Below are 22,295 nucleotides of genomic sequence, written 5' to 3' on the forward strand. Positions count from 1 at the left end.
GTGACAGATACTGATTTTTAAACAGAATGTATTGTCACAAGGCAGATTAACATCTATTTCCATTCTCTTCCTTTCTTTTTGGTATATTATGAAGAAATACTTTTGTGAGTGGCCAGCTTTAATTATGTTGAAAGTTTGTTTTCCATGCCTTTTATAATAAGTATTTTAATCCTATTTTTAAAGTGCTATGTTTTGAGTGGATGACAAAGCAAAAAAAAAAAATCTTGGTGTGGGGTTTTTTTTTTTTGGTTAAAATTGTTTCTCAAGGTAATTTTATCCATTGTTAACAACTGAACAAATTTTCATTAAGTCAATGGAAAATTCCTGTAACCTGTGTGAGAATTGTATTAGGGGCTGTACTTGATACAATTAAAGCATTGTAGGATCTATTCTACTTAGTTTTCTGAAACATTTGGTTTTTCCCCATGTACAATGAAATGTAAGAGAAACCATTTGTGTCACTTTTGCAGGTTGATTAACGAGTGCTTGAATTAAATGAAAAGTGCATTGATACTGCGCTTTAATAGCAGAAGACAGATGACTAAGAAAAAACAGAGTGTATTCTTACAGAATGGTTTTTTTTCCTGTTACTTTAAGGTGTCTGAGAGTATGCAGTATCCGTTCAAAACTTCCATGAGAGTAGAAGTTGTTGACAAAACGCACCTTTGTCGAACAAGGGTAGCAGTTGTAGAAAGTGTCATTGGGGGACGGTTAAGATTGGTGTACGAAGAAAGTGAAGACAAAACTGATGACTTCTGGTGCCATATGTACAGTCCACTCATTCATCATATTGGTTGGTCTCGAAGTATAGGACACAGATTCAAAAGATCCGGTAAGGTGGTTGTGTTTTAAAGCTGTCTTTGGTGGGCAGTTTTGGCTTGGAGAAGTCTGACTTAAGCAATACTGTCACTTTATACAATTAATAAAACTAGCTTGGATAATGATCTTTAAAAATTTATATAATGCGGCCCAGGGGTTTTACCAATTATATTACTTTCAGGAGTTTCAGTTAAAAGTATAATTAGTGTATTTTGCGGCATTGGAAAAGCCAAAATTAATTTTAGGTTGATTTGTAATATGTTGATATCTAGAAAGATTCAACGATAAACAGCAGTTAACAAACTGTCTAGGCAGGAAAACCTTGATCTGCAATATTTAAGCATGGTAAACCTCATTTTTCATGCTGATACCTGGAATTACAGAGTCTTGCTCCACAAACTCCTGATTTCTTCATGTTTGTCTCTCTTGTACAATACAACACAGACAAGTATCCTATTAGATACTGAATTTTTTTTTTTTTACTTGCCAAGTTTAAGGACTATCTAATATTTTTATATTGCAAGATTTACATGTTTTAGAGGGCATTAGGAGATGGGCAGGGAAGATGAAGTGACAGTCTACTAGATCATACACAGTTAAGGCCCTTGTTATCTAAAATACAGAAATAGTTGTAATTTGAAATATTTAAGGTTTCTAAACAAAAAAAGTCTGGTTTTTAATATTTCTCTGCTCCATTGAGCTGTGTCCCTTGTCAGAAACAGAATTTCTGTAAAACATTCCACAATACATCCCTTCAGGAAAACCTTCAGTTTTGCTAGTGCTTAAACTTCACTGAAACCATTTATAAATAAGAGTGGTTAGAGAAATCAAGAACAGTGCTACTTCTCAGAAATAATGTCTCTAACAGAGTTCCAGGGATTCCCCTTGGAAAGTAGTATTCAACAGTTGGCTAAAACCAGCTATATATTTGTATTTGAAGTGATTACGTATAATTACATAAAAAATGCACTATGTTATGACAGAAAATTATATTTATGTAAAGTAGTTTACTTGCCATTTTTTTGCAAAAGCTTCTATGTATATTTGTATCAATTTTGTGACTTAATCAAGTGGTCTTGTAAATAGTGGATATTGTTTTTTTCCATAAATGAGATTGTGTTATAGAGGTATTTCAGGTAGAATTCAATAAGGAAAATAGATGGATTATGTCCTCCAGGTTTTTGTGGTAGTCTTATTATGAACTGTGGGCTTCCCACACCAATGATTGCACTGTATTAGTTAACATATTCAGAAAAACAGACTGTCTGCTCTATTAACAAAACTTCTGAATAATATGTACTATTATTCCTTGTAGATATTACAAAGAAACAGGATGGACATTTTGATGCACCCCCACATTTATTCATGAAGGTGAGTTTGCTAGCAAGAACACTGTTTTGTCAGAGTTGATTGAGGACCTTTGGTTCCTGGTGTGTGTAAAACAGACCTGAAACTCTACTTAAGTCCTGGAAATATGCCCAGCACAAGCATTAATTTTTTTATTCAAGCACTTACCTAATTTGGCCTCCTTGACATAAGCAGAGAGGATAGAACAGGTATTTCAACCTGTTGCTTTGGCAGTGTGGGGTTATATTTTGTTCCAGGCTGATTGGATTCTTAGCTTCTGATGCTGTTATGTAATTGTTTAGGTAAAAGAGGTTGACGCAGCTGGAGAATGGTTTAAAGAAGGAATGAAATTGGAAGCTATAGACCCCTTAAACCTTTCGGCAATATGTGTGGCAACTATTAGAAAGGTAAGAAAACAAATGCGTATTTTGGGAAGGTAGATAGGAATCCTTTTTTCACTCACCTTTATTCAGGTTTGAAACAAAAAGCTCAAAACCAAAACAAATGCAGTTCATTCACACAATGAATGTTTATGGAATGTGTCCATTAATTGTTTATATACAACTGCTATGAAAAAGAATATACTCCTGTAAATTTTTTTAATTTTGACTGTAATCTCTGGAAACTCAGCCTTACCTTTAGTTAGAATATAATATGTTTGTGAGATTAATTTGTAGGACAATATTCTGCTAATTATACCAAGTGTTTTGCAACTGTTCAAAAAGAAACCTCATCTTGCTTACTTGCAGAAGTCTATGAAGACATTGTAAGGATGTACTTCTTTCCTAGCTTGATTGAAAGGGAGCCCATCCATGTGAAAGAGGAAAAAAATGTAAAAAGTAGCCTAGCAGAATTGCATAACCTTACCAATGAGGAGTGTGGTTATGATTTTGAGTCTTTTTTCTTATTAATGGTGTGCAGAATATCCTTGCAAGCTAAAGAGTAGTCTGTATTATAAAGCTTTAGAAGTAGAACTGATGTTCACGAGAAAAATAAACTAGAGATCAGAAAAAGGAAACGTTCATCTCCTCTCATAACTTTGCAGTTAACAAAGGTACATTTGACAATAGTACACACAATCTTGGAGACAGGTATGATTTGGGGTTTTTTGTTTTCTTATAATTGAATGTCCTTCTAAGTGTGCTTCCATTATTATTGAGTTACTTTTCACTCTTTTGAAACATGGCATGCTTTCTTTCTAGCCTTATCACACAGTTCAAGGTATTTAATGTAAAATTTTGTTTTTCTTTACAAAGGTTTTAGCAGATGGCTATCTTATGATTGGGATTGATGGCTCAGAAGCAGCAGATGGGTCTGATTGGTTTTGTTACCATGCCACTTCCCCTTCTATTTTCCCTGTTGGTTTCTGTGAAATTAACATGATTGAACTAACTCCACCCAGAGGTACATATAGCATTCTGACCACATTTTATATTGAATACTTTTCAGTGATATTGTATGTGCCATATGCTTTGTTTCTTAACTCAGTCTACAAAATTCATGTCACTTTTTAGGACTTTCTCAAGTCTGAAACAAATACAACAGCATAACTTCAAAGTAATCTGAAACAGAGATAACAAACTTTTCATTTAGAAAAAGTCGAATTGAACATCTGATTGATTCTCTGGCTAAAATAACTTGCTTTTGCTGTCAGAAATTGAGGATAGCCACTAGTTGAATAGTATATCCATTAAGTGAATGGGAAGTATGCTAGTCACTAAAAGGACTGTTCACAATATGTCATTGCTTGGGAAGTCCTGGCCACCGAAAGGATTAATGAACATTGTAAAGTATCTCAGATTTACACTAATTCGCAACAATACCAGTTACTTTTTTGAAGAATATGCACAAACCTGAGCTTCAAGGAAGTAGCCATTAAAGCTGTACGCTGCGTAATCCCTTCTGTGAGAAAAAGCTGTCTGTCCACTAGCACATATGCCTACAGAAGACTGTATTGTGTTCATTTTTCCATTTTATTGTCTCAGTCTAGCAATTTATAAAGAGGATTGTAACTAGCTATGTAACAGCATATAATAATGGTTTTCTATGGATTTTTTTTCTCCATTCTCATTCTTGCAGGCTTCTACTTGTATTTATTGAATTATTTTTCTAGGTAATAACTACAAAGACAGTGTAATGCAACATGAAGAAAATAATTTCATATCATTTTCATTATTGCACACTAATGAATCTGTCATCTTTGAGTATGTGGAAAGTGCAGTTGGACAGATTTACTATTATTTTTCAGTCAGCTCATTTAGTGAATTTATTGCCTAGAAATTCATGGGCATAATCACCCCTCAAAAATATGTGGTGCAAGAGTCTCTTGCAATACAAAAAGTTTTTGTGGGAGGAAAAAGCATGCATATCAATACATATCAATCAATTTAGAAGTAAATACATTAACTTGATGATACAGAATAGGAAAAAAAACCCCTCTTTTCTATGATGAAACTTTTCCTCTTTACTCTTCAAACACTACTTACACAATAGTATGTGAATTTTGTTGTTAACACATTTATGATACTTCTGTGTTTCTTGTATTGTGGCAACCTTATTCTTTATCTACGTGTATATTTTCCCTTTTATTGCAGTTTTCCATAACAGTCCTGTATCATCCACTGAGAGGCGATTATAAATCGCACATGCAATAATCTAAAAGTCATTTGAAAGAGGAATTAACAGGAGTAAAATACAGAACGTAATGCGCATTAACATATTTAATAGGATCAAACTGATCAAAGCTTCTTAGCTTTTATGAGAGGTGTATTTTGCTTTCCAAATTGTGGGCTTGAAAATGGACAGTTTCTTAATTCTGACTACTCTAACAAGGACCACATGCACATCTCGTGTGTGTGTGTGGTGAGAAGTTAATTAAAGGACTTATGTACAAATATATTGGTCTAGCCAGAGGAACTGTGCATTAAGAAGAAAGCATTAATACGCAAAACTGATACGTTACTACCCTTATTAATTGTTAGCTATCCAGCTACATCTGTTCATGCAGTTGTTATGTACCTAACGTGAACACTCTTTTCCGAAGTATATTTAGCAGTGTGGATAACTTTAAGTCTCTGTGAAATCATTGGACTTCACATTTACAAGCTCATTCCTTCCAAACATCTTCCTCTCGTGCAGAAATCAGTACAAGATGAAGATGCTTAGACACTTTCAAGAATGGGATTGCATTTTGGGCTGTGAATGTTAGCTACCTGATGATTCTGGCCCTGCAATACTGAGCTATGACTCAGTGGGAGCTCTCTACCCCCACTTAGATGAGATCCAACTGTTTCCCGTAGCTCCCCATGCCATGCCCACTACTCTGCAATCTTTTCAGAATGTCCAACTCTGCATACTACTACAAAGAAATCTGTTGTTGGTCCAGCTAGAATTTGAGAATTGTTGGTTTAAGCAGCTGTAGAAGTTGCCCAAAGTAAAAAAAAAAAAAATAGTCCTGCATGTTTTAGGCATATTCAGTAGAGGAACAAAAGCTAAATATATTTGAGAGATTATTTTCTTCTCTTTATAATAGCTTCTAAAATTGAAAAAAAAAAAAATTCCTGTAATTTTCCATATTATTGCAATTTTTAGCCTTATTTAAATTTTAAAATATCCATGCTTGTTCTTACCACTGTTCCTAACAATTCAAGTGTTTCAATAGTGGAGCTCTTTCTCCACAGGAAAGACACTGGATGTGCATAATTACATGATCTGTTCCGGGTCATTTGTAGAGATCAAGGATCTACGTGGACAGAAAGCTTCAAATATGAATGATTAATCTTAACATTAAATGACACTTTCTATATCATCCAGAGGTTCATTCATCTTGTTTGTTGCAAATGGGCAATGTCCAGGTGACTGTCTTGTCCCTTAGACCAAAGCTCAGAGAGTGGAAGTTTCTGATGTTAATGTTTTGCTTCTTTGTTGTCTTTTTAGCCATAACACAGTGCCAGTATACTATTTTTGTTGTTGTTCTTATGCATGGAGTTTGTAGTTGATGTATGAAAATGTTGTTTAAAATTCACAGGTTATGCAAAACTCCCTTTTAAATGGTTTGACTACCTCAGGGAAACTGACTCAATAGCAGCACCTGTAAAGCTCTTCAATAAGGTAATAAACATTATACATGTATATTTAAACTGTAATTGGTTTAATTTTTCTTTAAATTTCAGTCTGCCTAGTCCATGGGATTGACCCATTTCATTAAATACAATTTTGAAAAACTAAGACAACAGAGACTTCTAGAAATAAGAACCATTTGAGTATTTTAAGCTTGAATATTTCTGAAATGTTAAATAATTACAGGGGTACCTGAAACTTCATAAGTGATACTTGGTATTTTCCTACATTAAGTTGACTGAAATATTCGTTTCAACACTGTGCTTAAGCCATCTTAATTAACACGGTTGTTTACTGATGTTTGCCTTGTTTGTGTTTGCTTTTCCAGGAAGTTCCAAACCATGGGTTTCATGTTGGAATGAAACTGGAGGCTGTTGATCTGATGGAACCTCGCCTGGTATGTGTGGCCACAGTAACCCGCATTATCCATCGTCTTTTGAGGATACACTTTGATGGGTGGGAAGATGAATATGATCAGTGGGTGGATTGTGAGTCCCCGGACCTCTATCCGGTGGGATGGTGTCAGCTAACTGGATATCAACTACAGCCTCCAGCACCACAATGTAAGTTCTGTTTTCTAAATAATGTAACAGTTGCTTACTGGTCCTTGTTCATGGGTGATGATTTTCCTGAGTTCATCCTTTTCAAGTTAGGTCACCAGGCATAACAAAAATAGAGCAAATTCTTGCTGATGCTTAGAAGTACACACTTCTAATCTCTTCCACCTTGACTTTTAAAGTGCTTCTAGGTGTTTCTGTGGCTACTTACTATTTTTTAATGCCATAAGATGTTTATTTGATCCAGGGAGGAAGCCTGTTACTTGTCAGTTCTGGATAATATCACTGAGAATTTATATTGCTTTATGATTGCAAATATATATGCTTTACATACCAAATTTGAGGGAACTCAGCGTGTGCATAGCTATTCATGTGCAGAAGTATTTATGTCAGAAGACTGTATTTTATTTAGTGCATCAAGACTTGTCCTGTCAGGTCAATTTATCCAATAATAATTGATAACTGTATTTTGAGAACTGTTAGTTGTTTAATGGGAGGGTACTAGTTACTGTTAGTAGTTTAATGGGAGGCTTTTCCCACAATAAAGGTATTCTGCCTTCATTCAGTCACTAAGGAGAAATTCTGTAAATGTGTAGCAGTTTGACACATTCTGACGTGTTTTTCCAAAATACTAAACTTTAATTTTGAATTCTTAATTATTTGCAGCATCAAGAGATAGCCAGTCAAGTTCATCAAAACAGAAGAAGAAAGCTAAATCGCAACAGTACAAAGGACATAAGAAAAGTGGGTGACAAAGTAGTGTTTGCACTTCTCCTGTTGTTTAAAAAGTTTGTGGTCTCTCCCTAAGTCCCTATTCTATTTGGAAATGTTTGTGTGTAGAGAGGTGTTATGCTTAAAGGTGCAGTATGCCATAAAAGGAACTTTTTCATTGAGAATAACCATTTTTTTATAACTTGCAACAGGGTTGATGTTGCTAATAATAATCTGTGTGAATTGTAGGTGGACAACTATTACAATATTTTTGTTATTCGGACATAATCTTAGTTAAATAATACATTGACTATGTAGGTATACTGCCTTCTACAAAACACTCAGGTATCAACACAGCTTTAATTCTGCTCTTTGTAACACAGGTGTAGGAATAAGAATCAAGTTACTTGGATCAGAAAGAACGAGATGTAGAAGATTTTAAATTACCATCTAGCTGGTTCCTTTTTAAAACAAAAAAGTGACTTATTTGCCAGTTCTTTAGATGAGACATCTGTGGGAAGCTGTATGTAAATAAAACATTTATATGATTATTTTCAGAAACAATAAATAGTATTGCTGTATGTGACTGTTCTTGTCACAGTAAAACATAGTAATGATGTTTTCAAGAATCTGAAGTATTCAGATTCTTTCCATAGTAATTGTTTCTCTCTGGATCGAGTTACCTTCAAAATTCACAACCAATTTGAATTTGCACAAATGCACGTTTTGTGTTCCTCCATATTTTTATTTCCATGATTCTGTTGGTTTAAACTGAAATCTGTTTTGTGTGAGTAAAATAAAGGGAGTAGAGGCAGCAGTAAGAGGACCTTGTGCCTTCTCCCATCATTGTTCTCTGGAAATCAGATCCACCTGTAGTCCCTCCTCTAAGCGATATTGTAGTTTCATATGGCAGTTTTATTCCAAAGGTTCTCAAGCCATTTTTCCAAAAGTTTGACAATTTTGAAAGGCAGCTACCTCTTGAGTCAAGAGCAGCAGCAGCATGACAGCATTGTACAAGAAATGTGCAAGAGATGATGTGATAAATAAGAACATAGGGTAAGCGTATAGTCTTGTTAAGTGCTACACAATTTTTAATGATGTTTAACTCAAGATTTTACGGTATCTTTTTTTAAAAAGAACCAATTACAACTGGAGGGGGAGGTTTTTTCTGCCACATAGGAATGAATAGTTTGTCTTGATAGAAGTAGATGGTTTAGTTCGGCTGTCTGGAACTAGGTATATTACATTTGGAGCATCAGATCACTATGCTGACTCATTCTCTTGGTGTTTTCTTGGAAATAGCAGAGAGTTGGAAAGAAAGTGCGTTATTTTACACTGCAGACATATGGGCAGATCAGCCACAGAAAAGAGTCTATTATGTGTCATCTTGAATTGGCCCTGCTTCTTTGTCAAGATATTTTCCAATAGGACAGCCTAGCAGACAATCAAATCAACAGTTTTGTTGGTGTTGAAAGTTATTTTACGTGCAAGTCAGCAAACTTGACCAACAATAATCTTTAACAGTCCTTAATGTGACATTAGGAGAGATTTTATTATGTGAAATATTCTTCTAAGCTAGAACATTAGGCCTTTCTTACCATTAGAATCTGTGTCATCTTGACTTATTTAGACTTGTTTCCAGGGAGTTTTGTTGCTCTGAGACTTGAATTCATCCAAATATAAAGCTAAAATTTTAAGGCACATTCCCTGAAAGGTAGGAGAAGGTTTCCCCCATCCCTTAAAAACTCACTTTGAAATATAGAGGTTGTTGAAATCTGAACTATGCTGTTCTATATATGTGAGGTCTAGCTGCTTTGCAGCTGTTCTCAGTAAAGTGTATTTCCTGATGATGAATCCTTATGTGGTCTTTAAGTTCTGGACAGCCTTATCTTACAAAGCATCGATCATTTTGATGACTGCAATGTTACTGCCAGTGCTATGATCAGAGGCTTGCAAAAGGCGATGTGGATTTCTAAGGACTATCATGTGCCTTTGGCCACGGGTCCTATATAAAGGAATAGATATGGGAGGGAAGTATTGGCAAGGTGAAAGATGTCATAAAAATAAAGCTTTAAACATGGTGAGGGAAAAGAACTCTAGATCTAGAGTCTGACACTCATTGTAAAGTCTGATTAAATGGACCGATTGCTAGGTTGAATTGTGCGATGTGAACTAACTGCTCCTAAGAAAGGTCTTGCATAAAACCTAGAGCAGGGGTCTGTAGACAGATGCTGATCTATTGTAAAGTAATTCAATTTCAACCAGAATAGTTATCAAATTTTTTTCATGGAATTAGTCAGCTAATCTTAAGGTGATTAGAAAAGAAAAAATTCAGACAGGGTTGTATGAGCTAAAAAAACCAAACTGTCAACAATTTCCCTTATTTCAAATCTTTTTGTCTTTGAACGGTGGTTTGTTTTATTGAAATAAGATGCATCCATTGATTTCTGTTCCATCACAGGTCTAGCTACCAGGGAAGGGCCCATTGACCTGGGACAGGAAAAAAGATATCTTCATTCTGAGTAGGACCTGCAGCTAACTCTGAGTTAGGTCTACCCTGGCTTCCTGCAGTGATTTTGAGAATTGTGTCAAATGAGATTAAAACTTTGTTTTTATCTGGGGCTTTCCCTGCGATATAAAAATGGACCTAAATGAAGAGCTGTGCAGCTGTGCTGCAGTTGCATAGAACTAATGTGAGGAATTAAAACCCTTGTCTTCCCAGTAAATTTGTGAATGGATCTATTAAGGCAAACTGGAACCTTCTTTGCTAGTCATTGCAGAAAGCAACCTTTGCTATTTTGATCTTCGGACATAAAAAGAAGTTGACCGGTGAGTGCCACAGATAAAGCAGGTGTCTGGGAAGTTCTTACGACTTCTTGTTAAGTGCCTCAAACATTGCACTGTTTCTGCTTTCTGCTGTTTGAGGAAATAAACAGTAAAATCCAGATCCTGTTCAGAATCTTGCAGCAGTATTTTTTTAAATAGAATTCGGGTACAGAAAAAACTGCTGATTTGAGAATATCTAGAGGAAGTTGAGTGCTGTTGCTTAAGCTAGGGAAAGATGGCTATATCATTAATTACCTTTGTGTAAGACCTGTTCTTGGATAATTCTGGACTGAGCAGATTTTGTTTAGCAAGCTATGCTAGACTGTCCTGCTCCCTACCTCTTCCACCTAATACCTTGCAAAAGTTTCTTATCTCTCTCTTACAGTAAGTGTGACACAAACACTGGAAAGGAAATTCCCCTTATTTAGTGCCATAGGAAGGAGATTTGTGACAGTGGAATTTGTTCTTCATTTCATTTCTCACTAACCTGAAGTAAATGTGGACTACGGAAACAAGGAAGAACTTCTCATGGGTTTCTTTTCTGGACTGTTTACTCAATACTAAGGAATCTACTTAATCATCAAAAGGAGATGAGAGAACAAGGTCATGAGAAGTTATAGTTGGCTGCTTCCTACATGTTTATTCTTAGTAGGTTATGGCAACAGAAGTGCTGAGTCACAGGAAATAATACTAAGAAAATGTTTTCTGTAGCCGTTTATTGTTCAGCACTTGTAAATAAAAATAAATAGAAAGTCTTATTTTGAAACGGATTGCAGTCATAAAACTGTGTAATGCAGTAGTAATGCTTTCATGGTAAAGTAACCACCACTGATTAACAAGAAACTGTGTATATGTCTTAATTAAACTGGATTATTTTTAGCACAGAGAGGTGTTACTTCCACACATTTTTCTCATATGTACTCACAATGCACTCCAGAATGTCTTTTAGTCATTCTGCTGTGTATAATGATGCAGATTTCTAATGCAGTATTTTATCTCCTTACTGAGTGCATTGAGAAGCGAGTAGCATGTATTCAGTGTGAAGTAGAACTGATTACATAGTGAGCTCTGCCGTAACGGGATCATGGTAAAAGAGAATGAAGTCAGACTCCCATTGTTCTGCTGTGCCACTACAGAAACTAGTATAACCAGCAGAATTAACACTCAACACTGAATGGGACAACTTAACAAGCATTGCATCCAGCTATAATGTTTTACTTCTCAACAACAAAAACATACAAGAGAAGATTTTAAGAGATGTTAGATTAGGAGAATTTCTTAATCCATAACAACAAGTAAATTTGGAGCTGAGAATACAGCTGTGCTTTTTTTATTCCTTTCTTTGAAATCTACAATGGGCAACATGATTTTAATTTCCCCCTATGTCATTGTGACTTAGAAGTAGTTAATGTGCACACATTTAGTAATAAAGATAGAAAATTAAATGTCAGGTTGTTACCCCTTTTATGGAGAGGCTGATCATAATACAGATGTTCCTAGGACTTCTTTTAAGCATAATTTATTAGTCAACTGTTTGGAATACCCAAACGCTTTGTTTTGGTGTGATTACTGATACACAGAGCATGAAATAATTTTCTTAAAAATGCAACCATGTCTTTAGTCTATTTTAAATAAGACTGTCCAAAAGGGAGTAGAAATTAACTAGCATCCTACCTGGCCTAGCCTTCAATAAAGCTGGTATTTTTTCTTAGATTTATTATGTTGCTGTGCGAGCAGCCTGTCATGTTGACAGTGAATCCATTCAGTAGCATTTGGATTGTAAAGATGTGCTTATTTTACCCTTTTTAGGTTTTTCCTTTTTAATTAAAATGTTTATAACTGTAACATGTTCTGTGTGCATGCAAAATACCAGGTGGACTGTTTGAATTATGCCTTGGGCCTTCTGCTTTGTCACTGTGTTCTCAGTTAGCAGTATGTCCATCGTCGCTGCTTGCTTTTTATTCAAAAGGAAGGTCAAGTTGCAGGTAGTTTGTATGTTTGCTGGATAGTTACTGTGTTACTTTTTAATTTCTAATTGCAAGCGTAAGTTTTGTGAGTGCTTTTGTGAATACTTGGGAATCACTTCCAGTTTTGTTTCCAATAGTGTTTATTTCAAGTGGGTAGGATCTTGTACTATGTGCCTAGTGGTCAGAAGGCTGTGCAGGTGAATACTCGAAGGGTAACTTATCAGTTTGCCTAGACAATTCATTAATAATGTAGTATGCAGTATCTGCTCATATTGTCTGCTTTCTGGTAGGTGTGTATATTGGAATAAGGTTACTGAAATGATAATTTGACCTCAACATTTTAAAAGCTGGGATTCTGTAGACAACATTCTGCCTAATTATGGTGTTATCTCTCTAAAAGGCTCATCCTGAAGTCATTTTGTAAAAAGAATCTTTAAGCATGGTGATATCTTTAGCATATGCATAATCTAGTTACCTTTTCTCTTCAGGGCTAGGCTTTTGTTTGTCATGTCGTCTTTATCTGACAGTGCTGAGAATACTTAAACATTAATTGCTTAAGCAATTCAAGCACCTTGAATACTGTGTTCCATTTTGGGCCCCTCGCTACAAGAAAGACATTGAGGTGCTGGAGCGTGTCCAAAGAAGGGCAACGAAGCTGGTGAAGGGTCTAGAGAGCAAGTCTGATGAGGAGCGGCTGAGGGAACTGGGGTGGTTTAGCCTGGAGAAAAGGAGGCTCAGGGAGACCTTATTGCTCTCTACCTGAAAGGAGGTTGCAGTGAGGTGGGTGTCGGTCTCTTCTCCCAAGTAACGAGCAATAGGACAAGAGGAAATGGCCTCAAGTTGCGCCAGGGGAGGTTTACATTGGATATTAGGGAAAATTTCTTCACCGAAAGGGTTGTCAAGCATTGGAACAGGCTGCCCAGGGAAGTGGTTGAGTCACCATCCCTGGAGGTATTTAAAAGACGTGTAGATGTGGTGCTTAGGGACATGGTTTAGTGGTGGACTTGGCAGTGCGAGGTTAACGGTCGGACTCGATGATCTTAAAGGTCTTTTCCAACCTAAACGACTCTATGATTAGCAACCATAGTTTTGATAGAGCTGAAAGCAGTGGAGATGTTGTATTATAGTGCTTGGATCCCTGATATTGTAGAGAAGTTTCCTCGGGCACAGAATTGGAGCATCTTAGTGATAAAGGAGGAACATGTTAATAATTTGCACAGGAAATGTTTTCATAACATTTTTTCATGAATGCAATGTTTAATAATTTGAAGGCATTTTAGAAGATATTTTTTCTAAACACTGAAATGCTCATTGATGTTTTGTAACACACTGTAAAAATAGGAAGCACCATTCTAAAGTAATTAAGAGTATGTATTTTTAAACTAGGTTTTTGGAGGTGATAAACTTTGTCTGGACCGGATTGTTTTCCCCAGAACCATCCTTTCTGTCTCTGTTAGGCACACACATTGAAACAACTGGAGTTTCAAACTGAGCCCATATGTCTTGGGTGTCCAGCCAGAGGATTGTATATTGACTGTGCAGTGTAGCTACAGCAGAAGCAATTTACGGCATTTGTATTTCATTGATAGAGTATGAAATAAGTGGATCATGTTTTTAAGCAATGCACTTAAAGTCCTACCAGCCAATCTCTAGAATTCAGTAACTGAAGCGTGGTTGTTGAGAACAGTATTCCCAATAATAACTGAATGGTGCCATTGTACAGGCCCTTGTTTTCCAGAATCGGTGAATATGAAGCAGAGCCATTTCTCAGTGAACAGTCTGAGTTACCTAATGCACTTTAACCCAAGCGTTTATTTTAGTTTGACTTGATGTTTAGAAAGGAAGATACCAGTTGGGAAGAAACCTGTCAGTTTGTCCAGCCCACCCATGACAGGTGAGGTGCAGAGGAGCTTCTCTGGTGATGACGAGTTGACTCCTCCTCCATATCGAACCCTTCCAGCACAGACAGCCCCGGAGGCCTTCCAGCCTCCCAGGACTAGCCAAGAGTTCAGTCCCAGCCTCAAAACAGGTAACGAGCCACATCAGTCTCTGTTACTGCAGAGGGAAATGACGGACAGGGTGGGGAACTAAGCATGGTCTAGCATGTAATGTGCTGACTCATCAAATACCTTTCTTTTTTTCTTTTTTTTTCCCCCTTTAAATTTTGGTTTTGTTTTTTTTTTTTTTTTTCTGTTAGAGAGCTTTTCATTCTCACTGATGCACCACATCACTGAATTAATCATAGAAAAGGATTGCAGCTGTTTTAGGACATCATAGGAGGCCATATTGTAGGTTACTGAGGCACAAAGGCACAGATGAGCTCTGCAGAGCTTTAAAATACAAAAATGCACTCTCTAAAACTGAATGGTAATGTGGACTTGGGAATATTTGGTGTAAGCAGGAAGTTAGTGTGGATTATCTTTTGCAGAGAAAGTAACTGTATACAGTAAATAAGGAGTGATTTTTGCCTTTGTCAGAAAAAGGTTATCTGGGAAAAGATCTTCAGAATGTAAGCATTATTTGAAATTTTTTGGGTTACTAATGTAGAAAATATATTTGAAAAGAGTTTGTCCTTTTAGAATTTGATCTTTTCCCTATTTTTGCTGTAAAACCTGGGTTTGGTTTAAGTATCAACAGTATAATTGTGCATCTGTATGAGTGAGCAGAGAAAAACTCTTAATTCATTTATCAGTAATATTGAGCAGGTAGGTGAAAATTTTGAGCTTATTTAAGGATAGTTTATGTAACGTAATCAATCTTCAATTATAGAAGTCCACTGCAAGGATCTGGTAGTTTTTCTCTCTTCCATTTTCCTAATATGCATGACAATATAAGGTAGCAGGTAAACAAATTTTTTCTAACAATTACGTTGTAGCAATGTGATCTGTCAGACAAACTAGATTATGCTCTCCCTGCAGGAGAGTTGCCAGGTTGATAGATTGAGCTTCAGATTTGCTTGATTTACACTCCCTTAAACTTGCTTTAGTCTGAGTAGGCTGCCATATTGGTATTTTTCATTGACTGTGGAATACATCCAGAACAGTTTCTCTTGTCCATGTGTTATCCATTAACAGAATGGGACACGGTAACCTACTTGCCGCCTTTAGACCCCAAGGGAAAATCTTTACTTTCTTCTGCACACCTCTTAGTGATTTGCAAGGACTCCTTTATTTTTACTTCAGCTTGCTACTCGTGTGTACATGCCTGTCTTTTAACAGTCTTTGATGCAAAAGAGAAGCCTCGCTTAGGAGAGACTATTGTGCCGTGTTTGTTTCTGCACAGCTTTTCTTCTTCTGTTACTGCAAATCTACATCTAAATTGCATTTATGTAGTGCACAGACATGCACAGTCTGAGTTTTCTGTGTCATTAGATCTCTGAGTTTCTATGAAACATCTGTGTTCTTTGGTTTCTGACACCTGATGCTTTCTATGATCATTTTGGGGGAACTTGTCAAAGTTCTGAATTTTGGAGAGGCTGGACAAAATTAGTTTTATTTGTGATGTAGCCTTGTCATTGTCCAAAGGAGTTTAAATTTAAATTGAAACCAGAAAGACCACACCTTTTAAGTCTGAGCAAGAGGAGGGCATAACCCTGATATCATATGATAAGAACACATTTGAGATCAGCCAGAAGTTACTAATTGCATGCATGTTCCTCAGCATCGTACACTGCCTCACATTTTAGTAGCTGTAGCTAGGATGTAGGCACATTGCAGGAGATGGTTATATGGCTTTGAATGGAAGTAGTGTAAGGTTAGTAATGAGACAGGCATCTACTCTAAAACTTCTTGTCTATCGGAGATCTCAGTAAGGCTCATTAAACAACTCTTTCCCATTTTGTACTGTCATAAGCACAGGAGAAGGTTTCAGTACTTCATCTTGCATAGTATGACGTGGTTTTGCTCTCTAGCAAAGTCATGGTGCTTCTGTAGCGTACACAAGTACTTTGCATCTTTGAGTCATATGATCTTTTAAGCACTGAAATGTAACTGTTGGACAGATTCACTTTTTAAAAGAGCCTATAGCCAGCCTGTCAGAGAAGGAGACTGTTCTGAGAGACTCACCCAACTTCTGCACGTATTCTGGACCACATTGCTCCATCCTATATTGATGTTTTGGGGGTTTGAATGACATTTCATCAGACACAGTCTTTCTTTGTCTCCAAGCAAATCACTGAGACTACTTAAAAAGGGAGTACTTTGCACATCTGCATCCCTTTTACTTCCAAGATGATCGATCAGATGACTTCCATTAGCCTTTTTTAGTCTTCTTTCAAGTAACTTTTGTTGCATAGCTGTAGCTAAGCTTTTCTTATGGAGGATTGTAGTTAAAAACTGTATTATAGGGACAAATGAAGCAAAGTGTCATTAAATATCTAAATGTAATGATTTTGGTTCAAATTAGCCAGAGGCAAGCCAAATTATGGAGACTGCTATTACTCTTGTACCTGCAGAAGCATTCTACAAATACTGGGGGGAGAGAAGAACATGCCTGGTGGATTTCAGATTGTATCCCTGACCTCTGTGTAGCCTTTGCTTAAGGTATTAGCAGCATATCCAAGTAACTAATTATGTGGCTTATCATTTAGACAGCACTTTTGTCCTCCACGGATCAGGATTCTTGATCAGAGTTGGGCATAATGCAGGGAAAAGTATTTAAGGGGGGGGGAAGCAAGGGATTGTGGGCTACGTAGGTGGGAGGACGCATCTATTAAAGAAAGAAATGAGGAGAGCTTGCATTATGCTGCAACTTTTGACATTTTTTTAGTATCTTAATTTTCAAATTTTATTTTTATTTAGCACAGGAGTTTGTTTCAACATGGAAGATGACATAGAAAAATAATAAAAGAATAATCAAATGGCTTGTAAGTTATTGCAAGGCTACTAGTAGCAACAGGTTATGGGTGGGTTTTTTCTTTCACTGCATATTACTGCCTTTCAAGATACATTGATAATACATATAAACTTTGCATTCAGTAGCTATAAGCTTTAATACTCTTCTCACTCATTTGGTCATAGAGAACCATTTATTTTTGTATAATCAATCCTTTAATGTGGGTACTGCACCTTTAATGAAAGACTTGACATATTTTGTTTTCAGTGTTCTTTTCATTGTGCTCATATTTTGATAATTATCACTATTCATTAATGAAACTGGGAAAGTAGTTGTGACATTTACTATTCCTAACATCTCTTTTTATGTCTTAGATCTCATTTCAATTTTCTTTTTACAAAAGAAAGAAGAGAGAAGGTTAAAACTACAAAAAAGATGTTTTGCTTGAATGAAACTTACCTTCTGGGGTCTTAAAATTTTAATGATATATTGAGAAATCTTTGTCAAGGTTTTTTCTTGTCTCACATAGACAGTTTACAGTAATTGGGCTAAGTAATGTGAATTGTAGATTGTAAATGGCCAACAGTTAATCTTATTTTCACTTGCATAAAGACTAAATAGGAAGTAAACAGTAAACAAGAGAGTGAACAGTAAAATAAGTGTTGCTCTGAGCAACAGTCATTATTCCTATTAACATGTTCAGTTACCTTCTTAAACCAGTGTTTTAAAATACTAAATTCTTGAGAAAATTCTGTAGAGAATTGTAAGTAATACATTGTAAGAATATTGTAAGTAATTTGTTCAAATATGTTAATATTAGAGCATAACTTAAGGTTCAATTTATGGTCAGAAAGCATCTGCTTTCTGTGGGATACTGAGTGTTAAAAGAAGAATCACTAAAATGCAGAACATAAGAAAATGGGAAATCTGGGGTCTGTTCCCAATTTAGATAATATTAAGTAAATTTAAGGAAAAGTTGTACTTACTTTGCATTTTATAGATCTTTAATGTTCATCTTTTTATTTTTAGTGACTTCATTGCAGCTGAAGGAGGAGTTGCTAGACGGAGAAGAGTATAGCTTCCTTCAAGGAGCGTCTGATCAGGAAAGCAACGGATCTGCCAGTTACTACATCAAACAAGAACCATAAGGCAGCTCAGAAAAGTGAGGGGCAGAGTATTGGCGATAGGAAAAGAGCCTTTCTCCAAGACTGACTGATTTTGTTCCCACTTCGACGGTGCAGTTCAGGTGACTGTACCTGGGGCACTTTGCTAACTGTAGATGAGTTAGACTCAGTTCAGAATTTTTTGGAAGGGCGGGGAAACTATTTTAGTGAAAAAGATTTTTCAATTTATTAAAAACAAAAATGGACACTTTTGTGTTGTATTTGAAGCTTTTGAAAGAATTTTGTAATATTTTCAAGTTCAGATTTATTGTGCATTGTTAACAAGAACTGAAATTCTAATTTTTTGGTAAGATTAAAGTTTAATTAGCATGATTGTGGGAAGCGGTTGGAGGAAGATATAGTTGCAAATACAAATGAACTGTCATGACAAATGAACCTTTTTGGTACAAGTTGGGAGACTTTTAGACTCTTGTGAACTGCACTGGTCACGCCTCTGGTTTTTTATTGTGAAAATAAGGCATTTAAGCCCTAACTTAGAGGCATAAATTGTATGTGGAAGATAGTCCTGTAAAGCTCTACTCAGTGAGTAGCCCCAATTGCAAAGGAGCCATCGCCTGAGGAAGATTTTAACTTTTCAAGATGTTTTTATTTAGTTTAAAATACTTTTTTTATATAAGATTTTTTTTTTTAAAAGTTCCTTAGGGTCTGATTCAGTGCCCATTAATATCAGTAGCCTTGTCTCCACTGACTGCAGTGGGCATTGGATTGGGACTGTAAAGCTCTTGTCTGTACATGAATGTCTGTAGTCTTGGAATGCTTCAGCAAATGTTTACAGAGCCCTATGCCAAACTGGAACTTCAGAAAATTCCCTCATTTGGAAGATTAGTTTTAGCTATGAATTTAGACTAAAGAAGAAACTTAGACAGACAGTAACTCAGGCCTCCCTTGGTAGCGGGAAGGAACTTCTGAGTATTCTTCTGATTATTTTTTTTCCATTCAGAAAGACCTAGATGTTTCCTTACCATCTTAAATATTTATTTGTGAACATTCAAAACCAATGTTCCACGTGGTTTCAGGTGAGCTAAAAGGAGCCGTACATTGTGGATTAAAAAAATGAGTTCAGTTCTGCACAGCCTGCAATATTTTCTTGCTGCAATAGTGTAATATGGAAGTTGAGACTTGAGAACAGTATATAAATCATATACAGTCTAGTATATAATTCATAAACTGGATTTGCTTATTGCCTGGAATCCTTGTGTCTCACTTCAAGTATACAGTTAGCCCCACCTGCTTAACTGTCCAGATTTTTTTAAAGGCAGGAGTCATGTAAAAGGGTGAAAATGACTACCAGTAAAATACAAAGTATTTTAGCATAAGCTCTTAATAATTTGGATTTTATCTTTCCATATTTTTAAACTTTGTACATTTTTGTAAATGATCTCATTCATGGAGTTGATTAGTAAAATGGTTAATCAGCCCTGCAGAGCTGTGACTGGAAAAATGTGCATCAAGAGCTTTAGCTTTTACCAGTAAGGTTCATTAACTAAACTCTCAGGAATTAACTGCATATGTTCTATAAGTGCTTCTGGGTCTTAGCAGGTCCCCTTCAGAGCAGTACAATGATCATCTGACCCTTGACCATAAATTAGGGCTTAAAAAAAAATTAATCAAAATTATTAACTTCTGTGTTCCTACAGCCTAAGAAATGCTTTAAGGATATCAACCCACAGAGCCCCAGGAGACCATTTTTCTATATTGTAGTTTGAGCTTAAAAAAAAGTGCATAGAAAGTTGAAAACCAGCAATTTGATTATTTTCTAAAATATTGCTCTAACTTTGGGTACATAGTATTGGTAATATGCACAGGTTTACCTCATTCTATGCAAGAGGGGTTAATTATGTAAAGTTTTGTATTTACTACTGGAAGTGAAAAATGTCCTATATAGTGTAGGAATGTCTGGAATTCTTTTCTCCCTTACTGGTAAAATTTCTTAAATAATGACCCCTTTTTAACAACAGCTTCTTATACTGATAGAATCTGGTTATCAGATTATAAGTATCTGTAACTTCAGGTGGTAAAGACATTTTAGCGCTCTGAAAAAGCCATAAAAAGGACTTTGTCAGGCTTGGTAGACTTCAAATACATTCTCTCAGATTCTGACCCACCCTTGGCGTTTCTTTTGAAGAGCCTGGATTGGAGAAGTAGGATTAGAGATCATTGCAATGACACTTTGAGCCTTGACTATTTTTTTTTTCCTATGTTCTCAATTTAACCTGCTGTAAAATCCAGCTCTGCAAGCATTCATTTGGTTTGGTAAGTACATCATTATTGATTTTTTTTTTTAATATTTTTTTTTTAATGCAACAACTTGCAGATTGTCCCAGTCAGCTGGAACAAGGTTGGCACAATCTTGCTTTCTTCTCTCATCAGTAGCTTCTGACTTCAGTAGAAAAACAGTGGCATTAATTTGTGTTTCATAATGTGAAAACTTGGGCTAGTAACGAGCAAGGTATATTGCCAAGTCACTAAACCTTGGGCTTCTGTGTATTGCCCAGGCTCATACCTGATTTCTGAGTTACAGTCTTCAAATGTCAAGAGGGAAAATGAGCACTTAGGTTGAACACACTTCCTGTGTTGGAGAAATGTAAGAATTGGATTTGAAGTCTGTCAGTCTTTATAATGTTCTTTAAAAATAGGTATTTTATTCATTGAACACTAAAGTATGTGACTTGACCTGCATTCTCAGATACACGTGTGACTTCAGTAGGAGTTGGGTGAAATTTCTCTTGTGTTTCTGAATTCAAAATATACCTAAATTGTGTAATTGTCAAGTACAGTGAAATCTGTCCTAAGCAAACCACATAAGGAACTAATCGAAGTCACTTGCTTAGGAGAGGTTTAAGGAAAACCTGAGCAAAATTCTACCAGGTATTTGGAGTGGTCTCTTCAAGAAGTGGGCTACCTGTTGGCTGTGGTATCCATAGTATAGGCTTCACTGTATTTGTAAAGCATTCGTTAGTAAGATGGCTCTAGGTGTTTTTATCTTCGCTTTACTCTAAGCCATGTTACTTGGCTAAAAGAGCAGCAAAGTGTCGGCCATCTGAAATCTTCAATGGGGTCAGACTAGTTTCAGTATTTGGCATAGCAGGTTTTTATAACCATAAGGTAGCGCAAGTTATGTACCTTACTTTGCAGCTACCCTTCTTTTATTGCTCAAAATCTTTCTGCTGATCTTTGATTTTTATGTTATTTTAAATACAACTCTTTAACCTTTTCCTTGCTGCATCTGAGGAAAGCTAAAGCAGTTACCAATTCCTTGTTCTACGGATACTAACACGGGTTTCAGTGTTTGTTTGTTTTTTTTATTGTTGTTTTATGTGATGTGAATACCCTCTCCCGTCAATATTTGTATGATGGTGCTAATATATTTGGTAACAATCCTTTATTGGGAAGGGATTTTAAAAAACTGTGATTTAAACTGAATTTTTCTTCCTTTTAATTTTCATATTTAAAACAAAAAGCCACAGCCATTTATACAAAAAAGGCATCAGCTTTGGCCCCTGGGAAAACGTTGGGGCGGGAATCAAGATTAAACAAATAGGGTTTTTACATCATTTCTGTATGTATTTGATATATAGATCAATATCTGTACAAATTTAATCTTTTATTTTCTTGGTAATTTGTGTGGTCAATGAGAGAGAGTATTTAAAGCTTTCTCATGCAATGTACATAACTAAGTGAAAAAAAATGCTTTTGGAGAAATTAATGTTACTTTCATTTTTACGAGACTGCAGATTTCCAGCATGGATGTGAAAAGCATTAAAATTATAACTTTGTGTACAAGATGAAAAGAATTCACTAAATTTGCCTTTTTTACACAAAATAAAAATGATAAAAAGTCTTTTCGTGAACAGTGATTGTTTTGTTTAAAAGGCACTCCTTGGCACATACATAAACGCATTCCAGCTTGTCTCTCTCCCAAGAGAATGCAG

General features: G+C 36.0%; 1 protein-coding gene across 3 annotated transcripts in view; it reads left to right on the top strand.

Annotated features, from left to right (window-relative positions):
* MBTD1 (mbt domain containing 1) overlaps nt 1-22,198 on the top strand; it is a 39,661-nt gene extending 17,463 nt beyond the window's left edge. For 2 of the 3 annotated variants that reach the window (XM_050908474.1, XM_050908473.1), the window contains 8 exons: nt 598-832; nt 2,135-2,190; nt 2,469-2,573; nt 3,423-3,570; nt 6,194-6,276; nt 6,614-6,848; nt 7,509-7,586; nt 18,209-22,198. In XM_050908474.1, coding sequence (XP_050764431.1) covers nt 598-832; nt 2,135-2,190; nt 2,469-2,573; nt 3,423-3,570; nt 6,194-6,276; nt 6,614-6,848; nt 7,509-7,586; nt 18,209-18,327 — 1,059 coding nt within the window. In that variant the 3' untranslated portion in view covers nt 18,328-22,198. The remainder of the gene's footprint in view (nt 1-597; nt 833-2,134; nt 2,191-2,468; nt 2,574-3,422; nt 3,571-6,193; nt 6,277-6,613; nt 6,849-7,508; nt 7,587-18,208) is intronic. The other variant, XR_007767519.1, reaches the window with a different exon arrangement.
* Nucleotides 22,199-22,295: the final 97 nt, after the last annotated feature.

Source organism: Gymnogyps californianus, chromosome 19 (genome assembly GCF_018139145.2).
Source record: "Gymnogyps californianus isolate 813 chromosome 19, ASM1813914v2, whole genome shotgun sequence".
NCBI lineage: Eukaryota > Metazoa > Chordata > Aves > Accipitriformes > Cathartidae > Gymnogyps > Gymnogyps californianus.